The sequence below is a fragment of the Oncorhynchus mykiss genome, unplaced genomic scaffold (assembly GCF_013265735.2).
Source record: "Oncorhynchus mykiss isolate Arlee unplaced genomic scaffold, USDA_OmykA_1.1 un_scaffold_581, whole genome shotgun sequence".
In the NCBI taxonomy this organism is placed as follows: Eukaryota; Metazoa; Chordata; class Actinopteri; order Salmoniformes; family Salmonidae; genus Oncorhynchus; species Oncorhynchus mykiss.
Window position 1 is genome coordinate 3136 of NW_023494028.1, and position 19395 is coordinate 22530.

Consider the following 19395-nt stretch of genomic DNA (forward strand, 5'->3'; position numbering starts at 1 on the left):
ATGTGGTTAATCGAATGCTTAACATCATTCAGCAGGATCTGAATCTCAAGCCTGCAAGAAATCAGGTGGTTCAACACACTGAGATGATGAGAGGCTTCATACCATGCCCATTGGACCATCTTTAGGATTCGTTCTCACTTAACACCAATCTAATTAGGAATGTAACTTTGTGCAGAAGATGTTACTGTAGTGTTATTTAGAAGAGAAAAAGTGTACTTTGTCAGGCGCCAAAAGGATGACGGCATGTCTCCCTGCTCCAGTGAGCTCTGCTGGCAGGTCAAGCTCACTGTTGGAGGAACGGGAGCCAAATTAGAGGAAAAATATCTATGGTAAGATAATGTAATACAATCTTTAAACCCATCAGAAGTATAGTACTTACCTCCATGAAAATATTGGTCCATGTTATTTATGGCTGCATTGTCCCAATGTTGACCACTAGTTCCAACTTGTGATGAGAAGGTCTTGATGAAACGATCAAGTCAACATTTTGCTAGACATTTCAGAGATAGCATTAGCAATTGTACACGAGACAGTGCTTCCAGATATTGAGGTTTCTTCCTTCTGAGGTATGTAAAAAAAATATTGTGTGTGAGTACTCACATGAAAGGTATCCATGATTCTAGATGAAGCCAATCATGTATGTGATTACCATCCTATGGGTCAGCAATGGAATGATTGCTACACAGCTTTCAGGAGACTTTATGTCTTGGGCCTGGATGAATCATTGAAATACAAGTAATATTGTGAATTTGTGATGAATAATTGCCATTGTAATTTGGAATATTCCATCAAAGTTATTTGTTTTGACAGTCAAAACAACTAACTCTTACCATTAATCACTTGACTTGAGTAACTTGAGTTGACAGAAGTAGCAACTTTATATTCTGACCTAGACACTAACTTGTGCAATGCCTAATGCACAATCTATGCATGTTATTGGCTCATCATAGTATATAGCCGAGGGTCTCATAGTCCAAAAACAGCATTGGTCATTGGACTGCTCAGTCAAAACAACTCACTTTTATGATGAATCACTTGACTGGAGTAATTTGAGTTCGGAACTAAAACATTAAAAGTAGGCTATAGCTTGACTCATATCCTTACCTTGGACAAGCGTATCCAAAAGGCCTATCCAGTCGTGCGTGAAGATACCTTTAGGCAGATAAAAGCGCGGTACGGGTTGAGACACGTTCAGTAATGTGAATCTGTAACACTGATATAAAAGCACGTTTTCATTTATAATTTACACTGTAGAATGACCTGCAAGCCAATCAGAATCTAGTTTTAAACAACACTGTGGGTTCCATGGAACGTCACAAACATATTAGGCCACTTGCGTCACAGATTACAGTCACTGAACATGGGTTTAATAGCTATAATGGCTATATGTACAGTATATGCATCTCGTATTGAATTGAGATTACATTTACTGCACCACTGTAATTATGTAGCCTAATCCTATGAGGACCATATGTGAAATGTCAGAATCATGGCACATGAAAACATAATTAAATTGACTGCAGATTACAAAATTACCTGTGACAGAATATCCATGTAATTTCAATTAAATTACGTTAAACCAACGTGGAATAAACATTGAATTGATGTATGTGCCCAGTGGGAAGTGATCAATTCGAAATGATTGAATACATACAGTATTACAAAGAAAGAGATACAAAAATTGCTTAGAAAAGCTTGAAAAAGTTTAATTTCCCTGGGCCACTCAAAAGTCAAATGTATGTACGCATTACTGTACATCGCTTTTGATGAAAGCGTCTGCTTTCAAATCTCTGACTTTCACACATATTTACAATCTCGCAATGTTTCTTTCTGGCGCTTTCACATTTGCGGGATTTTGTGAAGTAAATGATGCGCAGGAGAGCTCCATGAAATCAGTGACATGGTCAAGATGGCGACATGAGAGGGTGGAACATTTCTAGCTGAGGAACAATTTTTGGGTTTTCTCACAAAGTTTATAGTTTTAGACTGCAGTTGAAATTTGTTATTTTCACAAAAATGATATCTAACCATACAATGAATAATTTTGTAATTATTCAAACCATTGACATATTTTTGACGATTTCCAACGGACAAGCTAGCTATCTAAACGTTTCAGCGTGTGCCGTTAAGTTAGCCTGCTAACGTCTTCATAGCTAGTAGCATGTAATCAGGACATGACCAAATTGTTGCTGAGATAATGGATGTTGAAACTTCCAAGGAGAATTTGTTTTATTTTATTTTACCTTTATTTAACCAGGCAAGTCAGTTAAGAACAAATTCTTATTTTCAATGACGGCCTGGGAACAGTGGGTTAACTGCCTGTTCAGGGGCAGAACGACAGATTTGTACCTTGTCAGCTCGGGGGTTTGAACTCACAACCTTCCGGTTACTAGTCCAACGCTCTAACCACTAGGCTACCCTGGTGAAACTCACTCATATGCTTGCAGTGTAAAAAAGGGGGGTGAATGCGATTCATACCCGAATACCCCAACCAAGGAGCAACTTCCAAAGAAGCTGAGAAGTGAACCATCAATGAGCCAGCTACAGGACAACATCGTCCGCATCCTCACGGCTAAAATCAAAAGAGAGTACAGATAACATCATGAATTTGGTGTAAAAGAACACTGTCAGTATCGTTAACCTGACGAAATCGATTGATTTTCAGTGCTGAGGAAGTAAAACTCTGAAGCAGCAGAAAGCAACATTGAACATTCAGGTTGCAAAGCAGGATAGAAACTCACTGAAATGGAGTCAAAGGTAAACGAGAATGACCGGTATAGTCGGAGATGGAATCTTCAAAATTTATGGAATAGCAGAAAAAGCAGGACTTCCCGGGTGGCGCAGTGGTTTAAAGGGCGCTGTACTGCAGCGCCAGCTGTGCCATCAGAGTCCCTGGGTTCGCGCCCAGTGCTCTGTCGTGGCCGCGACGGGGAGGTCGATGGGGCGACGCACAATTGGCCTAGCGTCGTCTGGGCTTGGGAGCGATTGGTCCGGTAGGGATCTCCTTATCTCATCGCGCACCAGCCGACTTCTGTGGCGGGGCCGGGCGCAGTCAAGGTTGCCAGGTGCACGGTGTAGCCTCCCGACACATTGGTGCGGCTGGCTTCCGGGTTGGAATGCGCGCTGGAGGACGCATGACATGTCAACCTTCGTCTCTCCAGAGCCCATACGGGAGTTGTAGCAATGAGACAAGATAGTAGCTACAACAATTGGATACCACGAAATTGGGGAGAAAAAAGGGGTAAAATTTAAAAATAAAAGAATAGCAGAAAAATCTGACGAGAACATCAAAGCAAGAGTGAAGGACATTTGCAGGGCAATAGGAGGAGCGAAATGTTGTTGCAGGTTCTCTGGATGTAGTGCACCGCCTGGGTAGGCTGAGAGATGGGAAAAACAACCAGCCACCACGACCAGTGATCATGAGATTCATCTCCAGGACAGTGAGGGACATGACACAGGAAAAGTGCAAAGAAAAATGACTGTTTAAAGAAGATACAACCTGAGGTTCAAGGAGGATCTGACAGCATTTGACAAAGAAGCTCAGAATCGTCTGTGGCTGGATTTATCAAGTGAGTTGTGCAGGACTGAGTTTTATTTGCATCTGATAAAACTTTATATTTCTTGAGGAAAGAGCATTGTTTGTGTGAGCCACACTTTTTTTATATATAGATTTATTTATGGCAGGGAAATTCGCACTGACACTTAATGTTAGCTTGATGGCTATTAGTTTTTACCAATTTATGGTACAATGTTATTTGCATTGTATAAATATATATCTATAGAGAATTTAGGTCACCCACTAGCGTGGTGCAAAGGACTGTTTTTATTTGCAACTAGTAAGAACTTTTCTTTTTGTGAGACCCTGGTTCATGTGAACGTATACAAGTTTAATATTCTTCATCTAGTCACTGTGATAGTAAATGTCCATTTCTGTTTTTTCTATTAATGCTAGGCGAATCGTAATATTTTTTAAGAGACAGGAATGAGGTTTCTAAAGCAGTTTCCTGTATTGAAGACTTTTCCTTAGTTTCGGGTTGAAACTGAATATCAGTAAGTCAGCCTTATTTCCATTCAAGGATTGTGTTTACAGGAAGTATTTGGTATCCCAATTAAAGATAAGGTTACTTATATTGAAATTGGTTATATGCAAGGATGAAAAACAAAGGACTGAATTGAACTTTAACTAATTGAACCTCTGGTTGATGAGAGATATTTCGTTATACGGTTGAGTATTATTATCCAAAGCTGAAGGGTTATCCAGATTGGTTTATGTCTCGTTGTCACTTGACTTACCCCCTAAAATTGTAAAGGACTTAGATAAGATTATTTTATAGTTTTATTTGATGTGATATCCACAAAAATGATGTGGATATATTGAAGCAACATCTCAAGACATCAGTCAGGAAGTTAAGGCTTGGTCGCAAGTGGGTATTCCAAATGGACAATAACCCCAAGTATACTTCCAAAGTTGTGGCAAAATGACTTAAGGACAACAAAGTCAAGGTATTGGAGTGGCCATCACAAAGCCCTGACTTCAATCCTATAGAAAATGTGTGGGCAGAACTGAAAAGGTGTGTGCGAGCAAGGAGGCCTACAAACCTGACTCAGTTACACAGCTCTGTCAGGAGGAATGGGCCAAAATTCAGTAAACTTATTGTGGGAAGCTTGTGGAAGACCAACCGAAACGTTTGACCCAAGTTAAACAATTTAAAGGCAATGCTACCAAATACTAATTGAGTGTATGTAAACTTCTGACCCACTGGGAACGTGAAATAAATAATAAGAAAAGCTGAAATAAATAATTATCTCTAGTATTATTCTGACATTTCACATTCTTAAAATAAAGTGATGATTCTAACTGACCTAAGACAGGGATTTTTTACGAGGATTAAATATCAGGAATTGTGAAAAACTGAGTTTAAATGTATTTGGCTAAGGTGTATGTAAACATCAGACTTCAACTGTACCTAGAAGTGCACACTATTCTTATTATTTTTTTATGTATGTTTATAGTCAACTATACAACTTCTACTACTACTACACTTTATATCATCCAATAATATATAATGAAAAACACTCAACATGAAGAATTAATGCAATTATGTTAATTCAAATATTTATTTTGAAATATAGATTAGGTACTCTTCTTTTTATAGCAGGAAGTAAAGGGACTGGACAAGGCTTTGCCTATAGCTGAAAACATCCTGGAAATGAGCGAGCGCTTCCTTGGTTTCTTCTTGGTGGAGCATACACTCTCTGTTCGGCAGGATTGTTGATCATTGACAATTGCTGGGGGAAAAAATGTAAACATAACATTTTCTTTAACTGACCCTAGTTAGTGTGAAGAATTAGTATTGCATTATTATTATTTAAATTGTAATATTCTACATAATTTACAAATGTCGGGCGGCAGGTAGCCTAGCAGTCTCAATCCGCCTATTTAACGCAGAAGTGTTACATAGGCCACCCCAGGGCTTAGACTGTTTAGTGCCAAAAGAAGGGGATAAAAACATGCAAAAATATATATACATATAAATAAATATATATATATATATATATATATATATATATATATATATATAAAAAGTTGACGATATATATCAGACGCTTCAGTTCCATGTAGTGAATCTGTTATTCAATGCGTTTGTATGGGCAAATAGCAGTAAGGCCGATACAAACCCCTCGGCCCAGACAGGGCGTAGACTCTTGTGGGTTAAAAAGCATGATCATTACAAAGGTGCAACTCGTGCTGGAGGCAATAAAAGGCCACGCTAAAATGTGCAGTTTTGTCACACCACACAACGCAACTCTGTCTCTGTCTCAGAGCTGCCTTCAATGTCGTTTTAGAGAATTTGGCAGTATGTCCAACAGGCCTCACAACCACAGACCACGTACGTATATGGCGTCGTGTTGGCTGTAGGGTTATGGTGTGGGCAGGCATAATCTACGGACAACGAATACAATTGCATTTTATCAATGGCAATTTGAATGCACAGAGATACCGTCACGAGATCCTTAGGCCCATTGTCGTGCCATTCATCCGCCGCCATCACCTCATGTTTCAGCATGGTAATGCATGGCCCCATGTCGAAAGGCCTGCATACTCACCAGACATGTCACCCATTTAGCATGTTTGTGATGCTCTGGATTGACGTGTACAACAGCGTGTTCCAGTTCCCACCAATATTCAACAACTTTGCACAGCTATTGAAGAGGAGTGGGACAACATTCCATAGGCCACAATCAACAGCCTGATCAACTCTATGCGAAAGAGAAGTGTCACGCTGCATGAGGAAAATGGTGGTCACACCAGATACTGACTGGTTTTCTGATCCACGCCCCTACCTTTTATTTAAGGTATCTGTGACGAACAGATGCATATCTGTATTCCCAGTCATGTGAAATCCATAGATAAGGGCCTAATGAACGTATTTCAATTGACTGATTTCCATATATGAACTGTAACTCAATAAAATCTTTGAAATTGTTGCATGTTGCGTTTATATTTTTGTTCAGTACACATTTGAGTGTATTGACTTACCTTTTTCACTGACGGCAGGGGTCTGGTTCTGGGAAGGTGTTGGAGTGCAGTGGTTCTTCTTGTTGACCTTCTTTGTACACTGGGTAACAAACAGTCATTTATACAGTAGGAGAAATTGCACACAAAGGGTATCAGTGTTTACCATCATACTGTACGTAATGAATAAAAAATAATCTTAAAAATGTGTATTTTGATGACATATGTACCTTTGGGTTGAGTCCACAGAGAGCGCTGAATCTTCCTCTCTTCTTTTCCTTTCTACAAGTTGTTGGAAGCCCAGAATTACCTACCTCGTCACTGCCAAGTACATTGTGTGATGACAACTGTGTCATGGAGGGAGGTGAAGAGCTAGCCTCATTGCATTTAGCTAGTAGTTCCCTAGTTAATGATTTGACCAGGGCATCGTCAAATGCATAATCCGTTGACTTCATTGCAACCTGGAGCATCTTCTCTGACCCAAATTCTTGAAGAAGCCCCTTGTAGACAGCCTTGAAAATCTTTTTGATTTTCAGATTCTGGGGGTAGGCTTGAGTTGGTTCAAGGCCTGAGGTGCCACAGAACTCAGACAGAATCCTCTTTGTGAGAACTCTTGATGTTTCACCAATGTCAGAGGATTCCAGTAATGTGATAGGGGTGATCATTGACAGCAATCTAACAATCAGTAAAAGTACCAAAGAGGTGTAGTCATTGCTAGTGGAGTCAAATGATGCATGTGTCTCAGAGTCCATGGCTGATGGAGTTGATGGATGCACAGAGACACTAGACATCTCCAGATCTTTGTTGTCCATCTTGGATTCCACCTCTCCTAAAACTTGAATATCCACAGTTCCACCGTTGTGTGTGCTGCTGCCAGACAGAGGGGGTCTAGGCAATGATTTGGAACTAGACTGACGGCTAGTGGTCATGAGAGCCGGTCTGTCAGAGTCAAGTGTTCCAGCATCAGTTGGGGACAACCCATTGATTATGTTCATCAACTCTGATAATTCTTCTGATGAATTGGAGGCCACAGAACAGGTATCCATGACCTGATTGACCATTATATTGGTGAAAAGGCTCTTTGTGTCAAAGTAAACCTGTGAGGAACTAATGGAGATGGCAGAAGAGCTCGGCATAAGCCAACTTGTTTCCTGCAGAGAACCATCAGAGATGATAGTTTGGCAGAAATCGGATCCTTGTGATGGTGGAGGAAGCCAGAAGACAATCTGCTGTAGCAGACGTTTTATTGACTCCGTAGCAAAGGAGTATACAAGGTCAGATGGAAACTCCCTGGATTCTTCAGAAGCATTCAATCCTGTCTTCAGCTTCAAAAGAATAGAGTCAGACACGCTCTTGCCAGCTGGCACAAAAAGAGCCTGGGGGTGTTGTGACTTTTTATGAGCTCATAAACTTTGTCAGTGAGCTCATGTGAGAAGTTCTGAAGACCGTCCCTGGGGCTGAGTCTCGCAAGTCTTCTTGTAAAAGAAGTGACATCATCTGCAGTGGCTGTGTGTTTCGTATCTTCTCTTGGAATGACCTCCATAACAGTGTCAACTATGGCAGAGATGGTTTGCCTTGTGTAATTTGTTGACCCTTGTGAATGAGTTGAGGAGTCACTCATATCAATGACCGAACTCCTAATGATAGGACAATAGATTTCAACAGGCCACTCATTGGGGACTGGAGTGCCTGGAAGAGAATTTGTCAAATCACTCTGGGACCCTCTGGTCATGGCAGAGGTGATGGACAGGGAGGACTTTGAGGAGGATGGCCGGTGTATCTCGTGTCCATCACTTCTCACCATGTCAACATCCTCCAACATGGAGCCCACGATGGAACGAGTCAAGAGGGCTTTCTCTGAGGTGCTCATCCTCTCTGACATAAACACTCTCCTCTGGATTGTCATCAGAGTCTGACTAATTAAGGCTTTGGAATAATTTACCATGCTGGTCTGGCTGCCTTCATGTTCATTGTAAGTAATTTGTGTAGAAGTAGCTGTTCTGCATATGGATTCGGCATGTTTGGAGGCCTCAACCACATTGTCTAGGAGTACTGGTTGTTGCTGGGCAAAAAAAATCCTTGACCTTGATGAACACATTGTTGAACAGGTTAACAGTGCCTGGCCAAATGATCTTTCCTTTCACATTGACCCCGTTGTGAACACTGACAGGAAGGGTTGAAGCTGACAGGGATCTCTCTAACTGGCCAGACACTGAAGCATCAGACATTTTAGTCATCTGGGTGATGCTATTAAGGTCTTTAGTGATGCTTATGACGATGTTGGATGCTGCAGAATTGGTGTGCAGAGAAGAGGTGAACAAAGGTGGAGTTCCACGGTTCTGAAGGATTTGAAATCTCTATCATCACCATCATTACTGGACTCTGTACAAATGTCTGCACTTCTACCATCAAGGCTGGTATTTACAATGGCAATCAACCCTGATTGAAGGATCCCACCAGCCAAATGTGAGGCTTTAGTTTGAAACTCATCAGTACATAATTTGTCAAAGGCTGTGGATTTAAGACTTCTAGAGGATGCTTCCTCCTCATCATTGTTGATCTCACCATGCAAATTGTCCTGTGTATTGACAGCATAGTCATCAACAGATAAATATGATTTGGAGGCGGCAAGGACGTCAATCTGAGAAACAACGGCATCCAAAAGCTTGGACAGGTCTTCTGTATCTCCTTTTAGGCTAGAGAGGTATTCCTCCATGGATTCCTCAGAGTGATACACAGTGAGGATCTGACTAATGACCTCCTTGGTACAGGTTTGAAGGTCCGCTTGGATTTCAAGAGAATCCCTATTACAAGTCACCTGAGAATCTAAACTTTCACTAGGAGCCTGTTTGAGAGTCTCATCATGTATTGGTGTAACACCATCGATGACCTTTACAGAGTCTTGGCAGGGAGTGAGAAACCGCCTCAGCATTTCTCGAAATCTATGATATATAATACGAGCAGCAGAAAGGGTGCTCACTTTTGAAATTCTGACATTTTCAGAGTGATGTGCCTGCATGGACTGAACAATAGTCTCCACATCTGTTACAAAAGTGTCCAGCAATTTAGATGCTTCAGAGTCTCCCAGTAAGCTGTTTGTAAAGGGGTTGACAGATCTCAGGGCTTCGCTCACTGCCTTTCTAGCCTTTGTCTGGAAAGACACACTGGAGAGTTTCTTCATATTTATAACTGGAAGACTCTGGGTAGATTCACTGTTGGTGGTCCTGTCCTGCAGACCAAGTGGAAAAGTGAGATGGGAGAGACATTGTTCACTGTCTAACAACTCAGATGGTGAGGGGGAACACGAACTGGTGAAATCATTCAAGTCAGACATGATGCCATCCACAAATAGAATGGCCTCCAGAGACTCTTCAGAATCACACTCTCCAACAGAAGATGAGAACTTCTCCATCACCTCAGTCTTATACAAGACAAGAACCTGGCTGGCAATCGCTTTTGTGGTGTCAAGGAGGACTTGGTCTTGCAAATACTTTTTGAGAGCCAAGAGAGGTTTTGGGGTCTCACTTTGTCCTTTTTGTTCATTCATAGATGAGGGGGTTATTAAAAGTGGTTTACAAGAAATGGAGTCCGATGTGTCAGCCTCACCATTACTGGAATGACCGATGTCTAGGCACAAAGTTGGAACCATTGTGAAATAATCTTTTGTGCTCTCCACAAATGTACTTGCGAGATACCCTTTTTCTGGACAGGTAAGAATCCTCTTCAGCGTATTTTTCATGTCGTAGTAACAACCAACAGTGTAAGACCAGATCTTACTCTGATGGTTTTCAAGAAGGATCTGCTCACTCTGTGCAGGAGAGCAGGATGCCCTGATAGACTGGGTAAGATTGTCCATGTCTGAAACAAAGGTACTTACCAACTCAGAGGCCTCAGGGTCAATCATAAGGTCTCTGATCTCACCTATCCTAGGAGTTGGACAAGATGATGTAGTGCCAGAACAACATGATGTACAACCCCTGAATCTTTTAACGATCTCCCGGATCGATTCAGTGGCCTTGGTCTGAAACTCCTCAGTGAGTAGTCTGTCCATACTTTGTGTTGACAGACGAAGACTAGATGTGGCACCTTTGATATTGAGGTTGCTCTCTCCTTGTTTTAGCATCTCCTCAGGACTTTTACAAGCTTCAAGCATCTTCATATGGTCAGCAACAACACAAAGCAGTTCCCTCTTATCGGGGTCATTTTCCTCCTTATTGCTGAAGTTCAAAACAGTGCCACTGAAGGCTGTCATGACCTGTCCTGTTAAATGTGTCATATCCACCTCAACACCATCCTCTCTGAGAACAACAATCTGCTCAACACTCTTCCCATTAATATACATCTGAAGTATGTTGGAAACGCCAGACACCATCTCCTCAACAACCTTGGTTCTGGAGACACCACCACTGGCAAAAATAACAGGGGACATTCGGCCAGAGATGGGAGTTTGGATAGCCACAGAGATTATGGAATTGACCTTCTTTGACACTTCTCCAACAATAACCCGGGATAGACTTTGAGTGTCTACCTGGTCCTCTCTTTGGATACAGAGGACATTGTTCAGCGACTCTTTGAAGGAATCCTGGACACCAGTGAGGAGACTGTCCTCAGTAATCCCAAAAAAGTCCCTGAGTGGCTCAGATGATATAGACTCACCATCTCCCTGAGTATTTGGCAACACTGTCTGAGACCTTTGAGAATACAAAGCAAACAATACAGCATTCCATATTCAATAGTAGACACAGTAGTGACATTAATACATCATTCAGTAATCAGTTAAACTGGTCATTAAGAGTAAACTGTTATACAGATAACAAAACATATTTTCACAAAATGGGTTATGAATAGTTAGGTGAAACCGGTTTCTTTAGGAATGACTGAACATACCCATTACGTGAGGAGCTTGATTTGGCCGTGCAAGACCTTGAGGATTTGCTGCTGCCTCTCTTGCGAACCTTCAGGTTTGTGCTAGAGGATCTCTCTGATTCTGTCAGAGACTTGCCAGATACTGGAGACACGTGGCTGTATATCCGTACAAAACGGAAAATTGCAGGGATGATGACCTCCAGGATGGCCTCAGATACAAACCGCACAATCTCCAGGCACATCTCTGCAAGCAATGCCCTCATCACCTGTAGGACCGAAACAGTGTAGGTAGATTACTCATAGCCGGGCTCTGAAACCAAGCTCCTCGAAGAGATACCAACAATCTCACATATGTTCATGAGAATCATGAAAGTGGCATACATTGGAAAGCATGAAAAGCAGTAGGCTACTAAAAAGCTCTTTGAATGTAACTGTTTGTGATAATGTGGATGATACTGTAGATAGATAAAAGGTTTGTATCTAATATTCTTGAAACATCTATTAATATATCTATGAATCATTTTCAGGGTTAAGGGACTTACAGGGTCCATCCTGCCAATGCTTAACTGCCTCCATTGCCTATAGGAGATAATTAGATGTTTTTAGCACCAAAAAGCACACCAACACACATACAATTTATAAAATCCTCCAGATGACATTGCATTCAAATACTACAATATAAGTTTGGACATACTCCTCAGTAAGTTTTTCCAGAAACCGGATGATAATCGGGTTGAAAGCATCCGGATCGATTGGCGGGAGGTCAAGAGCCCTGGTCTGACAGGCCCTGGAGACACACTCACTTAGGATCTTCTCATTAGATTGTCCCTGGTGAGATGTCCCCTGAACTGCCATCCCAGAGAATTCCACAGATGTAGAGGGATCTGTGTGCAAAGCAGCATTCACCAAGGTAAAGAAGTCAGAAAACATGTAACCTTCTGAGGCAAATATGTATTAGCCAACTTTGTGAAGTTAAGTAGCCAAGAAAGTATAACATGTGCACTCTGCTATTAGTCTTCTGCTCAATAGATGTCCATACTAAATTAGATTTACATGCAAAAGGATTACATTCAGTGAAATTAGTGTTTCATTTATGACCTGCATCAGTGATCTGCTCCACTTTGTTTCTCTTGGTCCTCTTGGCCTAAAAATACAATACAGTCAATGATATACACGTAGATACTGTATGAAGCCATCCCAATACAGCCCTTTGAGTAGAGCAAGGGTAAGACTGATTGCAGGGCTGTCCCCGACAAAAACAAATATTTGTCGACCGAGAGTCATCCTGTTCTAATGTTAAAATGTATTTTTCCATATCAGACACAGCCTATGTGTTTGAATACAATCACCTACATAGGCACTGAGCTTGGCTGATGCTTTAAGCACACTGTTTAATTAAATAATTAAGACACACAAATGACTCAAGAAAGAGCCCGATGGTGACACTGTATTAAAATAAATGACAGCGAGTGCCTGTGTGACAGGTGCACGTTGTCTCGCTCTCCTCCTTACTGCAGCGAAAAGGCACCACATAACAGCAAGTGTTTATTGTGCTGTCCATGCTGAAGACGCAATATCATTTCAGCCATTTAGTTTCTTCCTTACAGTTCTGGAAACTTCTTCTTTACAGTTCTGGAAACTTCTTCTTTACAGTTCTGGAAACTTTAGAGTGTTTTCTATCCTAATCTGACAATTGTATGCATATTCTAGTTTCTGGGGCTGAGAAATAGGCCGTTTCAAATGGGTATGTTTTTTATCCAAAAACGAAAATACTGCCCCCTACGCGCAAAAGGTTAAGCAAATGTTAAGCAATACCAGTCTGTTCTAATGACTAAAAATTATAAAGCCATTATTACAGCATAGCAAATATTAAAAACAACCGAATCTGTGAAATTGCTTAATTCAACATTTTGCTGGTGCATGAGGCTTGGTGCTCACAGAATCAGTAGGCTATTAAACAAATACTCAAACAGGCAATAGAAGCTATATCTGTCTTACTCCTGTATATATGTATACAGTACCAGTCAAAAGTTTGGACACACCTACTCATTCAAGGCTTTTCTTTATTTGTACTATTTTCTACATTGTAGAATAGTAGTGAAGACATCAAAACTATGAAATAACACATGGAATCATTTAGGTACCAAAAAGTGTTAAACAAATCTAAATATATTTTATATTTGAGATTCTTCAAAGTAGCCATCCTTTGCCTTGATGGCAGCTTTGTACACTCTTGGCATTCTCTCAACCAGCTTCACCTGGAATGCTTTTCCAACAGTCTTGAAGGAGTTCCCACATATGCTGAGAACTTATTGGCTACTTTTCCTTCACTCTGTGGTCCAATTCATCCCAAAACATCTCAATTGGGTTGAGGTTGGGTGATTGTGGATGTCAGGTCATCTGATGCAGCCCTCCATCACTCTCCTTCTTGGTCAAATAGCCCTTACACAGCCTGGAGACGCAAACCAGATGGGATGGCGTATCACTGCAGAATACTATGGTAGCCATGCTGGTTAAGTGTGCCTTGAATTCTAAATAAATCACAGACAGTGTCACCAACAAAGCGCCCCCACATTATCACACCTCCTCCTTGCTTCATGGTGGGAACCACACATGCGGAGATCATCTGTACGCCTACTCTCACAAAGACATTGTTAGAATTTGGACTTATCAGACCAAAGGACAGATTTCCACCAGTCTAATGTACATTGCTTGTGTTTCTTGGCCCAAGCAAGTCTCTTCTTCTTATTGGTGTCCTTTAGTAGTGCTTTCTTCGCAGCAATTTGACCACGAAGGCCTGATTCACGCAGTCTCCTCTGAACAGTTGATGTTGAGATGTGTTGGTGACTTGAACTCTGTGAAGCATTTATTTGGGCTGCAGTGTGAGGTGCAGTTAACTCTAAAGAACGTATCCTCTGCAGCCGAGTTAACTCTGTCTTCCTTTCCTGTGGCGGTCCTCATGAGAGCCAGTTTCATCATAGTGCTTGATGGTTTTTGCGACTTGATGGTTTTTGCACTTGATGAAAAGTTCAAAGTTCTTTAAATTCTCCGGATTGACTTAACTTCATGTCTTAAAGTAATGACGGACTGCTGTTTCTCTTTGCTTATTTGAACTGTTCTTGCCATAATATGAACTTGGTCTTTTACCAAATAGGGCTATCTTATGTATACCAACCCTACCTTGTCACAACACAACTGATTAGCTCAAATTCATTAAGAATGAAATAAATTCCTTTACTTAATTTTTAACAAGGCACACATGTTAATTTATGAAATGCATTCCAGGTGACTACCTCATGAAGCTGGTTGAGAGAATGCCAAGCGTGTGCAAAGCTGTCATCAAGGCAAAGGGCTACTTTGAATAATCTCAAATGTAAAATATATTTTGATTTGTTTAACACTTTTTTGATACCTACATGATTCCATATGTGTTATTTCATAGTTTTGATGTCTTCACTATTATTCTACAATGTAGAAAATAGTAAAAATAAAGAAAAACCCTTTCGACTGGTAATATATACACTGCTCAAAAAAATAAAGGGAACACTAAAAAAAACACATCCTAGATCTGAATGAATGAAATATTCTTATTAAATACTTTTTTCTTTACATAGTTGAATGTGCTGACAACAAAATCACACAAAAATGATCAATGGAAATCAAATTTATCAACCCATGGAGGTCTGGATTTGGAGTCACACTTAAAATTAAAGTGGAAAACCACACTACAGGCTGATCCAACTTTGATGTAATGTCCTTAAAACAAGTCCAAATGAGGCTCAGTAGTGTGTGTGGCCTCCACGTACCTGTATGACCTCCCTACAACGCCTGGGCATGCTCCTGATGAGGTGGTGGATGGTCTCCTGAGGGATCTCCTCCCAGACCTTGACTAAAGCATCCGCCAACTCCTGGACAGTCTGTGGTGGATGGAGCGAGACATGATGTCCCAGATGTGCTCAATTGGATTCAGGTCTGGGGAACGGGCGGGCCAGTCCATAGCAGCAATGCCTTCCTCTTGCAGGAACTGCTGACACACTCCAGCCACATGAGGTCTAGCATTGTCTTGCATTAGGAGGAACCCAGGGCCAACCGCACCAGCATATGGTCTCACAAGGGGTCTGAGGATCTCATCTCGGTACCTAATGGCATGGAGGGCTGTGCGGCCCCCCAAAGAAATGCCACCCCACACCATAACTGACCCTCCGCCAAACCGGTCATGCTGGAGGATGTTGCAGACAGCAGAACGTTCTCCACGGCGTCTCCAGACTGTCACGTCTGTCACATGTGCTCAGTGTGAACCTGCTTTCATCTGTGAAGAGCACGGGCGCCAGTGGCGAATTTGCCAATCTTGGTGTTCTCTGGCAAATGAAAAACGTCCTGCACTGTGTTGGGCTGTAAGCACAACCCCCACCTGTGGACGCCGGGCCCTCATACCACCCTCATGGAGTCTGTTTCTGACCGTTTGAGCAGACACATGCACATTTGTGGCCTGCTGGTGGTCATTTTGCAGTGCTCTGGCAGTGCTCCTCCTGCTACTCCTTGCACAAAGGCGGAGGTAGCGGTCCTGCTGCTGGGTTGTTGCCCTCCTACGGCCTCCTCCACGTCTCCTGATGTACTGGCCTGTCTCCTGGTAGCGCCTCCATGCTCTGGACACTACGCTGACAGACACAGCAAACCTTCTTGCCACAGCTCGCATTGATGTTCCATCCTGGATGAGCTGCACTACCTGAGCCACTTGTGTGGGTTGTACACTCCGTCTCATGCTACCACTAGAGTGAAAGCACCGCCAGCATTCAAAAGTGACCAAAACATCAGCCAGGAAGCATAGGAACTGAGAAGTGGTCTGTGGTCCCCACCTGCAGAACCACTCCTTTATTGGGGGTGTCTAGCTAATTGCCTATAATTTCCACCTGTTGTCTATTCCATTTGCACAACAGCATGTGAAATGTATTGTCAATCAGTGTTGCTTCCTAAGTGGACAGTTTGATTTCACAGAAGTGTGATTGACTTGGAGTTACATTGTGTTGTTTAAGTGTTCCCTTTATTTGAGCAGTGTATATGGATGATTTACAAAGCCAGGCACATTTAACAATTAGGCTTTTGATTATAGACCTAATTTAGTTGGGTTTTCCTCTCTCCTCAATTTTCTTAGACAATTAGGCTAAGGCCAGGGCTGTTTCCACATCTCTGCTACTGCTGCTGCCTCTGCAGCATTGTTCTCAATCCCAATATGCTGGTTAACTTTGTTATTATGCACATAGCAACATAGGAAAGGGCGGCAATTATACGGAGCACTGAAGATTATGTTTCAGAACCATGGACAGCGACCGTATCCAATGCAGGAGAAAGCGCATTTGTTATAAAATAATATGATTTATTAGTGTTGCGCCATTATTTTTAAATGATATAACCATATAAAATGTCAGTATCACGTCTTAGCGTGATGGACTGTGCCATCCCTGTGGCCGCGGCAATGGATTAGTCAACTGAGACAGGCGCGAATCAGACAGGTGTCCATGTGCACCATGAAGAAAACAAACTTTTGCGGCTGCTCGACTTAAGAAATCCCAGTCAACCAACAGCCTATCGACCAAACTGTCAACCAAATGGGGTCAGCCCTAGATTTACTATTAGGAGATAAAAGGGTATTGCATGGGCAATTTACCTTCCTCGGAACAACATGCTGTAGGGGCAGGTTACAGATATGAAAGATATCACAAATATCCACATCTCTGCTCAATCTATTCCCTTACCTTGACTTTATTTCTCTTCACGGCATCCTGCTGCATCTGAGGCAGGGGATCCTTCTTCACCTTTTCCTCATCTTCATCATTCTGATTATCAACAAAATCTCTCTCAGCCGCATCACTATCAGTGCTCTGTTCAACTGTGGACCTGTTGGCACCTGTCCTCCTCTTGGTCTAAAAAGACAATACAGTCAATGACATACTGTATGTTGCCGTTGCTATACAGGCCTTTGAGAAGAGCTACAGTAAACAATTGGTGATTGAATATTAAGAGATGGAAGTCTGTTGTAAGGACAATTTACCCTCCAACCTCACAACAACATGTTATATGGCATATTGGACAGGTTTAAAGTGTGGACATGTAAGACCCCAGATTTCCCTTTCTCTCCTCAGTCTATTCTCTCACCTTAACTTTTCTCCTTGTCACAGCCTTCAGCTCGATCTGAGGCAGGGGATCTTTCACTTCACTATCTTCTGGATAGTTTAAACTCTGGATATCATTCTTCATTTTCTGGACTTGACCTTCCAAACTTTGATGATCATGTGGATCATCTTCATTTAAACTCTGATTGGAAGAAATGGACCATTCTTTAAATGCTCATGGATATGGACAATATACCACAGCTAAGAGCTGTTCTTACAAGTGACACAACGCACAGTTATTATAAACTGGTTACCAACTTAATTAGAAGAGGACAAATAAATGTTTTACGCTCTGATATACCATAGCTTTCAGCCAATCAGCATTCAATTAATTTAAAAAAAATAACAGAACAGGTTTTCGCTATAAATACACATAGATTATATTGCTTGATATCAAGATTCGTAATTAATGCGTTATGGAGTCACCTATTATTATTATTATAATTTAGGTAGAATTATGATAAATAGCCTACTACTGTTATCTTTGCAATGATCATATTTGATGTATAACAAGTCCCATAGGTTATTATAATGCATTCATTTGTTTTACAATATTACAAATTATAATATTAGCGGCACATTAACGTTAGCCCACACTGCCACCCAGCTGCCACTACTTGCGGCACCCCTACCGCCATGTCCTGTAAACCCTGCAGCATAAAAAAAGACGGTGGAGCGGTTCCTGCACCACTGCATGGGGCTTCTCTGTTAGCAATTCATAGGCTTACCTTATTATCCTCCATGGTTAAAGTCTATGGCTGGAGCCTATATTCCCACCATGTAAAACTTTACCAAGTGATTACCAAAGAGATAAACTATCGCATTTTATACGGTAACTCAGCCAACGTCATAATGTGAATGCACTTTGACGTAATAAAACAACTTCAGGGATGATCTGTCAATCAATGCCATCAGCGACGCAATACTGGATCCCCATACCACTAAAAAGACCACTCGAAACAATAAATACTGGTGTATTAGCTACGTGTCCGTTGTTTTGTACAATAATGTGATGAGACAACAAATAAATAAGTAAACAACAGCCGTCACCAATGATGAGCAATACATAACATTGTAAATAAGAATGCGTTCTTAACTGACTTGCCTCGTTAAATAAGGTTAAATCATTTAAAAAAAAAAATAATAATAATAAAATGCAGTAATTTGAGAAGAACGCTTGAGGGCGACTACGAACCAGTTTTGAATAAACGAGGACAGAAACATGCCATGTGTTGTTGGGTCAGAGGCGAAGGGTCATAGTTGAAATGAGAAAAAATGGTGGCGCACGCAGAAATACACGTGGTTCACCGTGGTGGCAACAAAATAAACTTCAGAGAGACAGTTATTACAAATGATTCCAACTACATTGTAGCTGACATGAGCTAAACCTGAATTCACTGTATGACACAAGTATGTCATGGATGCAAACTGTAGCCCTGGCTAGCACGTTAGCTAACGTGTTACTGTGTAGCTACAACACAAGTATTCTAATCTTGAGAGAAACGTAACGTTGACTTGTTGTCTGTGGTCCTGCAAGAATTATGGGTCCGATTCCCGGGAGCACCCATACGTAAAATGTATACGTGCATGGCCATTGCTTTGTCCCGCAACGAACTATTGTTGATACAGACGACTTCCGTACGTGTCCCTTTTACTCAAGTTAAAGTCACCCAGTAAAATACTAGAGTAATAGTCTAAAAGTATTTGGTTTTAAATATACTTAAGTATCAAAAATGTAATTGGATACAATATACTTATAAACCTATAAATATTTTCAAATTCCTTATATTAATAAGCAAACCAGATGGCACCATATTCTTGTTTTTTTCATTTATGGATAGC

At 41.3% G+C, this 19395-nt stretch overlaps 2 protein-coding genes across 4 annotated transcripts; both read right to left on the bottom strand.

Annotated features, from left to right (window-relative positions):
- Nucleotides 1-215: 215 nt before the first annotated feature.
- LOC118960036 lies at nt 216-8589 on the bottom strand. 3 transcript variants are annotated; one of them, XM_036974471.1, is made up of 6 exons: nt 6748-8589; nt 6542-6620; nt 1105-1152; nt 601-712; nt 380-490; nt 216-286 (listed from the first exon to the last, which is right to left on the bottom strand). In XM_036974471.1, the coding sequence occupies exons 1-4, from the start codon at nt 7651-7653 to the stop codon at nt 690-692; spliced, it is 1056 nt and encodes a 351-aa protein (XP_036830366.1). In that variant the 5' UTR covers nt 7654-8589; the 3' UTR covers nt 216-286; nt 380-490; nt 601-689. The 3 variants fall into 3 exon arrangements, with proteins under 3 accessions (XP_036830366.1, XP_036830367.1, XP_036830368.1); XM_036974472.1 differs by lacking the exons at nt 216-286; nt 380-490; nt 601-712; nt 1105-1152 and adding an exon at nt 1176-1205; XM_036974473.1 differs by lacking the exons at nt 216-286; nt 380-490; nt 601-712; nt 1105-1152 and adding an exon at nt 5109-5289 and having other exon boundaries at nt 6542-8589.
- Nucleotides 8590-11284: 2695 nt separating this feature from the next.
- On the bottom strand, nt 11285-17803 carry LOC110515295. The gene is made up of 6 exons (XM_036974474.1): nt 17537-17803; nt 17137-17304; nt 12482-12527; nt 12078-12267; nt 11926-11962; nt 11285-11649 (listed from the first exon to the last, which is right to left on the bottom strand). Exons 1-6 carry the CDS (start codon nt 17636-17638, stop codon nt 11356-11358), a joined length of 837 nt encoding a protein of 278 aa, XP_036830369.1. The 5' UTR covers nt 17639-17803; the 3' UTR covers nt 11285-11355.
- Between the last annotated feature and the right edge of the window lie 1592 nt (nt 17804-19395).

Coding starts and splice junctions, on each gene's coding strand:
- LOC118960036 (XM_036974471.1), bottom strand. CDS start 7,653: ATGCCGAGCTCTTCTGCCATCTCCATTAGTTCCTCACAGGTTTACTTT. Junction 6,621..6,747: donor TCTGTGGACTCAACCCAAAG/GTACATATGTCA, acceptor TTTGTTACCCAG/TGTACAAAGAAGGTCAACAA. Junction 1,153..6,541: donor CCCTGCCGTCAGTGAAAAAG/GTAAGTCAATAC, acceptor ATCTGCCTAAAG/GTATCTTCACGCACGACTGG.
- LOC110515295 (XM_036974474.1), bottom strand. CDS start 17,638: ATGAAGAATGATATCCAGAGTTTAAACTATCCAGAAGATAGTGAAGTG. Junction 12,528..17,136: donor TGAAGAGAAATAAAGTCAAG/GTAAGGGAATAG, acceptor TTGTATTTTTAG/GCCAAGAGGACCAAGAGAAA. Junction 11,963..12,077: donor CTGGAAAAACTTACTGAGGA/GTATGTCCAAAC, acceptor TATCTCCTATAG/GCAATGGAGGCAGTTAAGCA.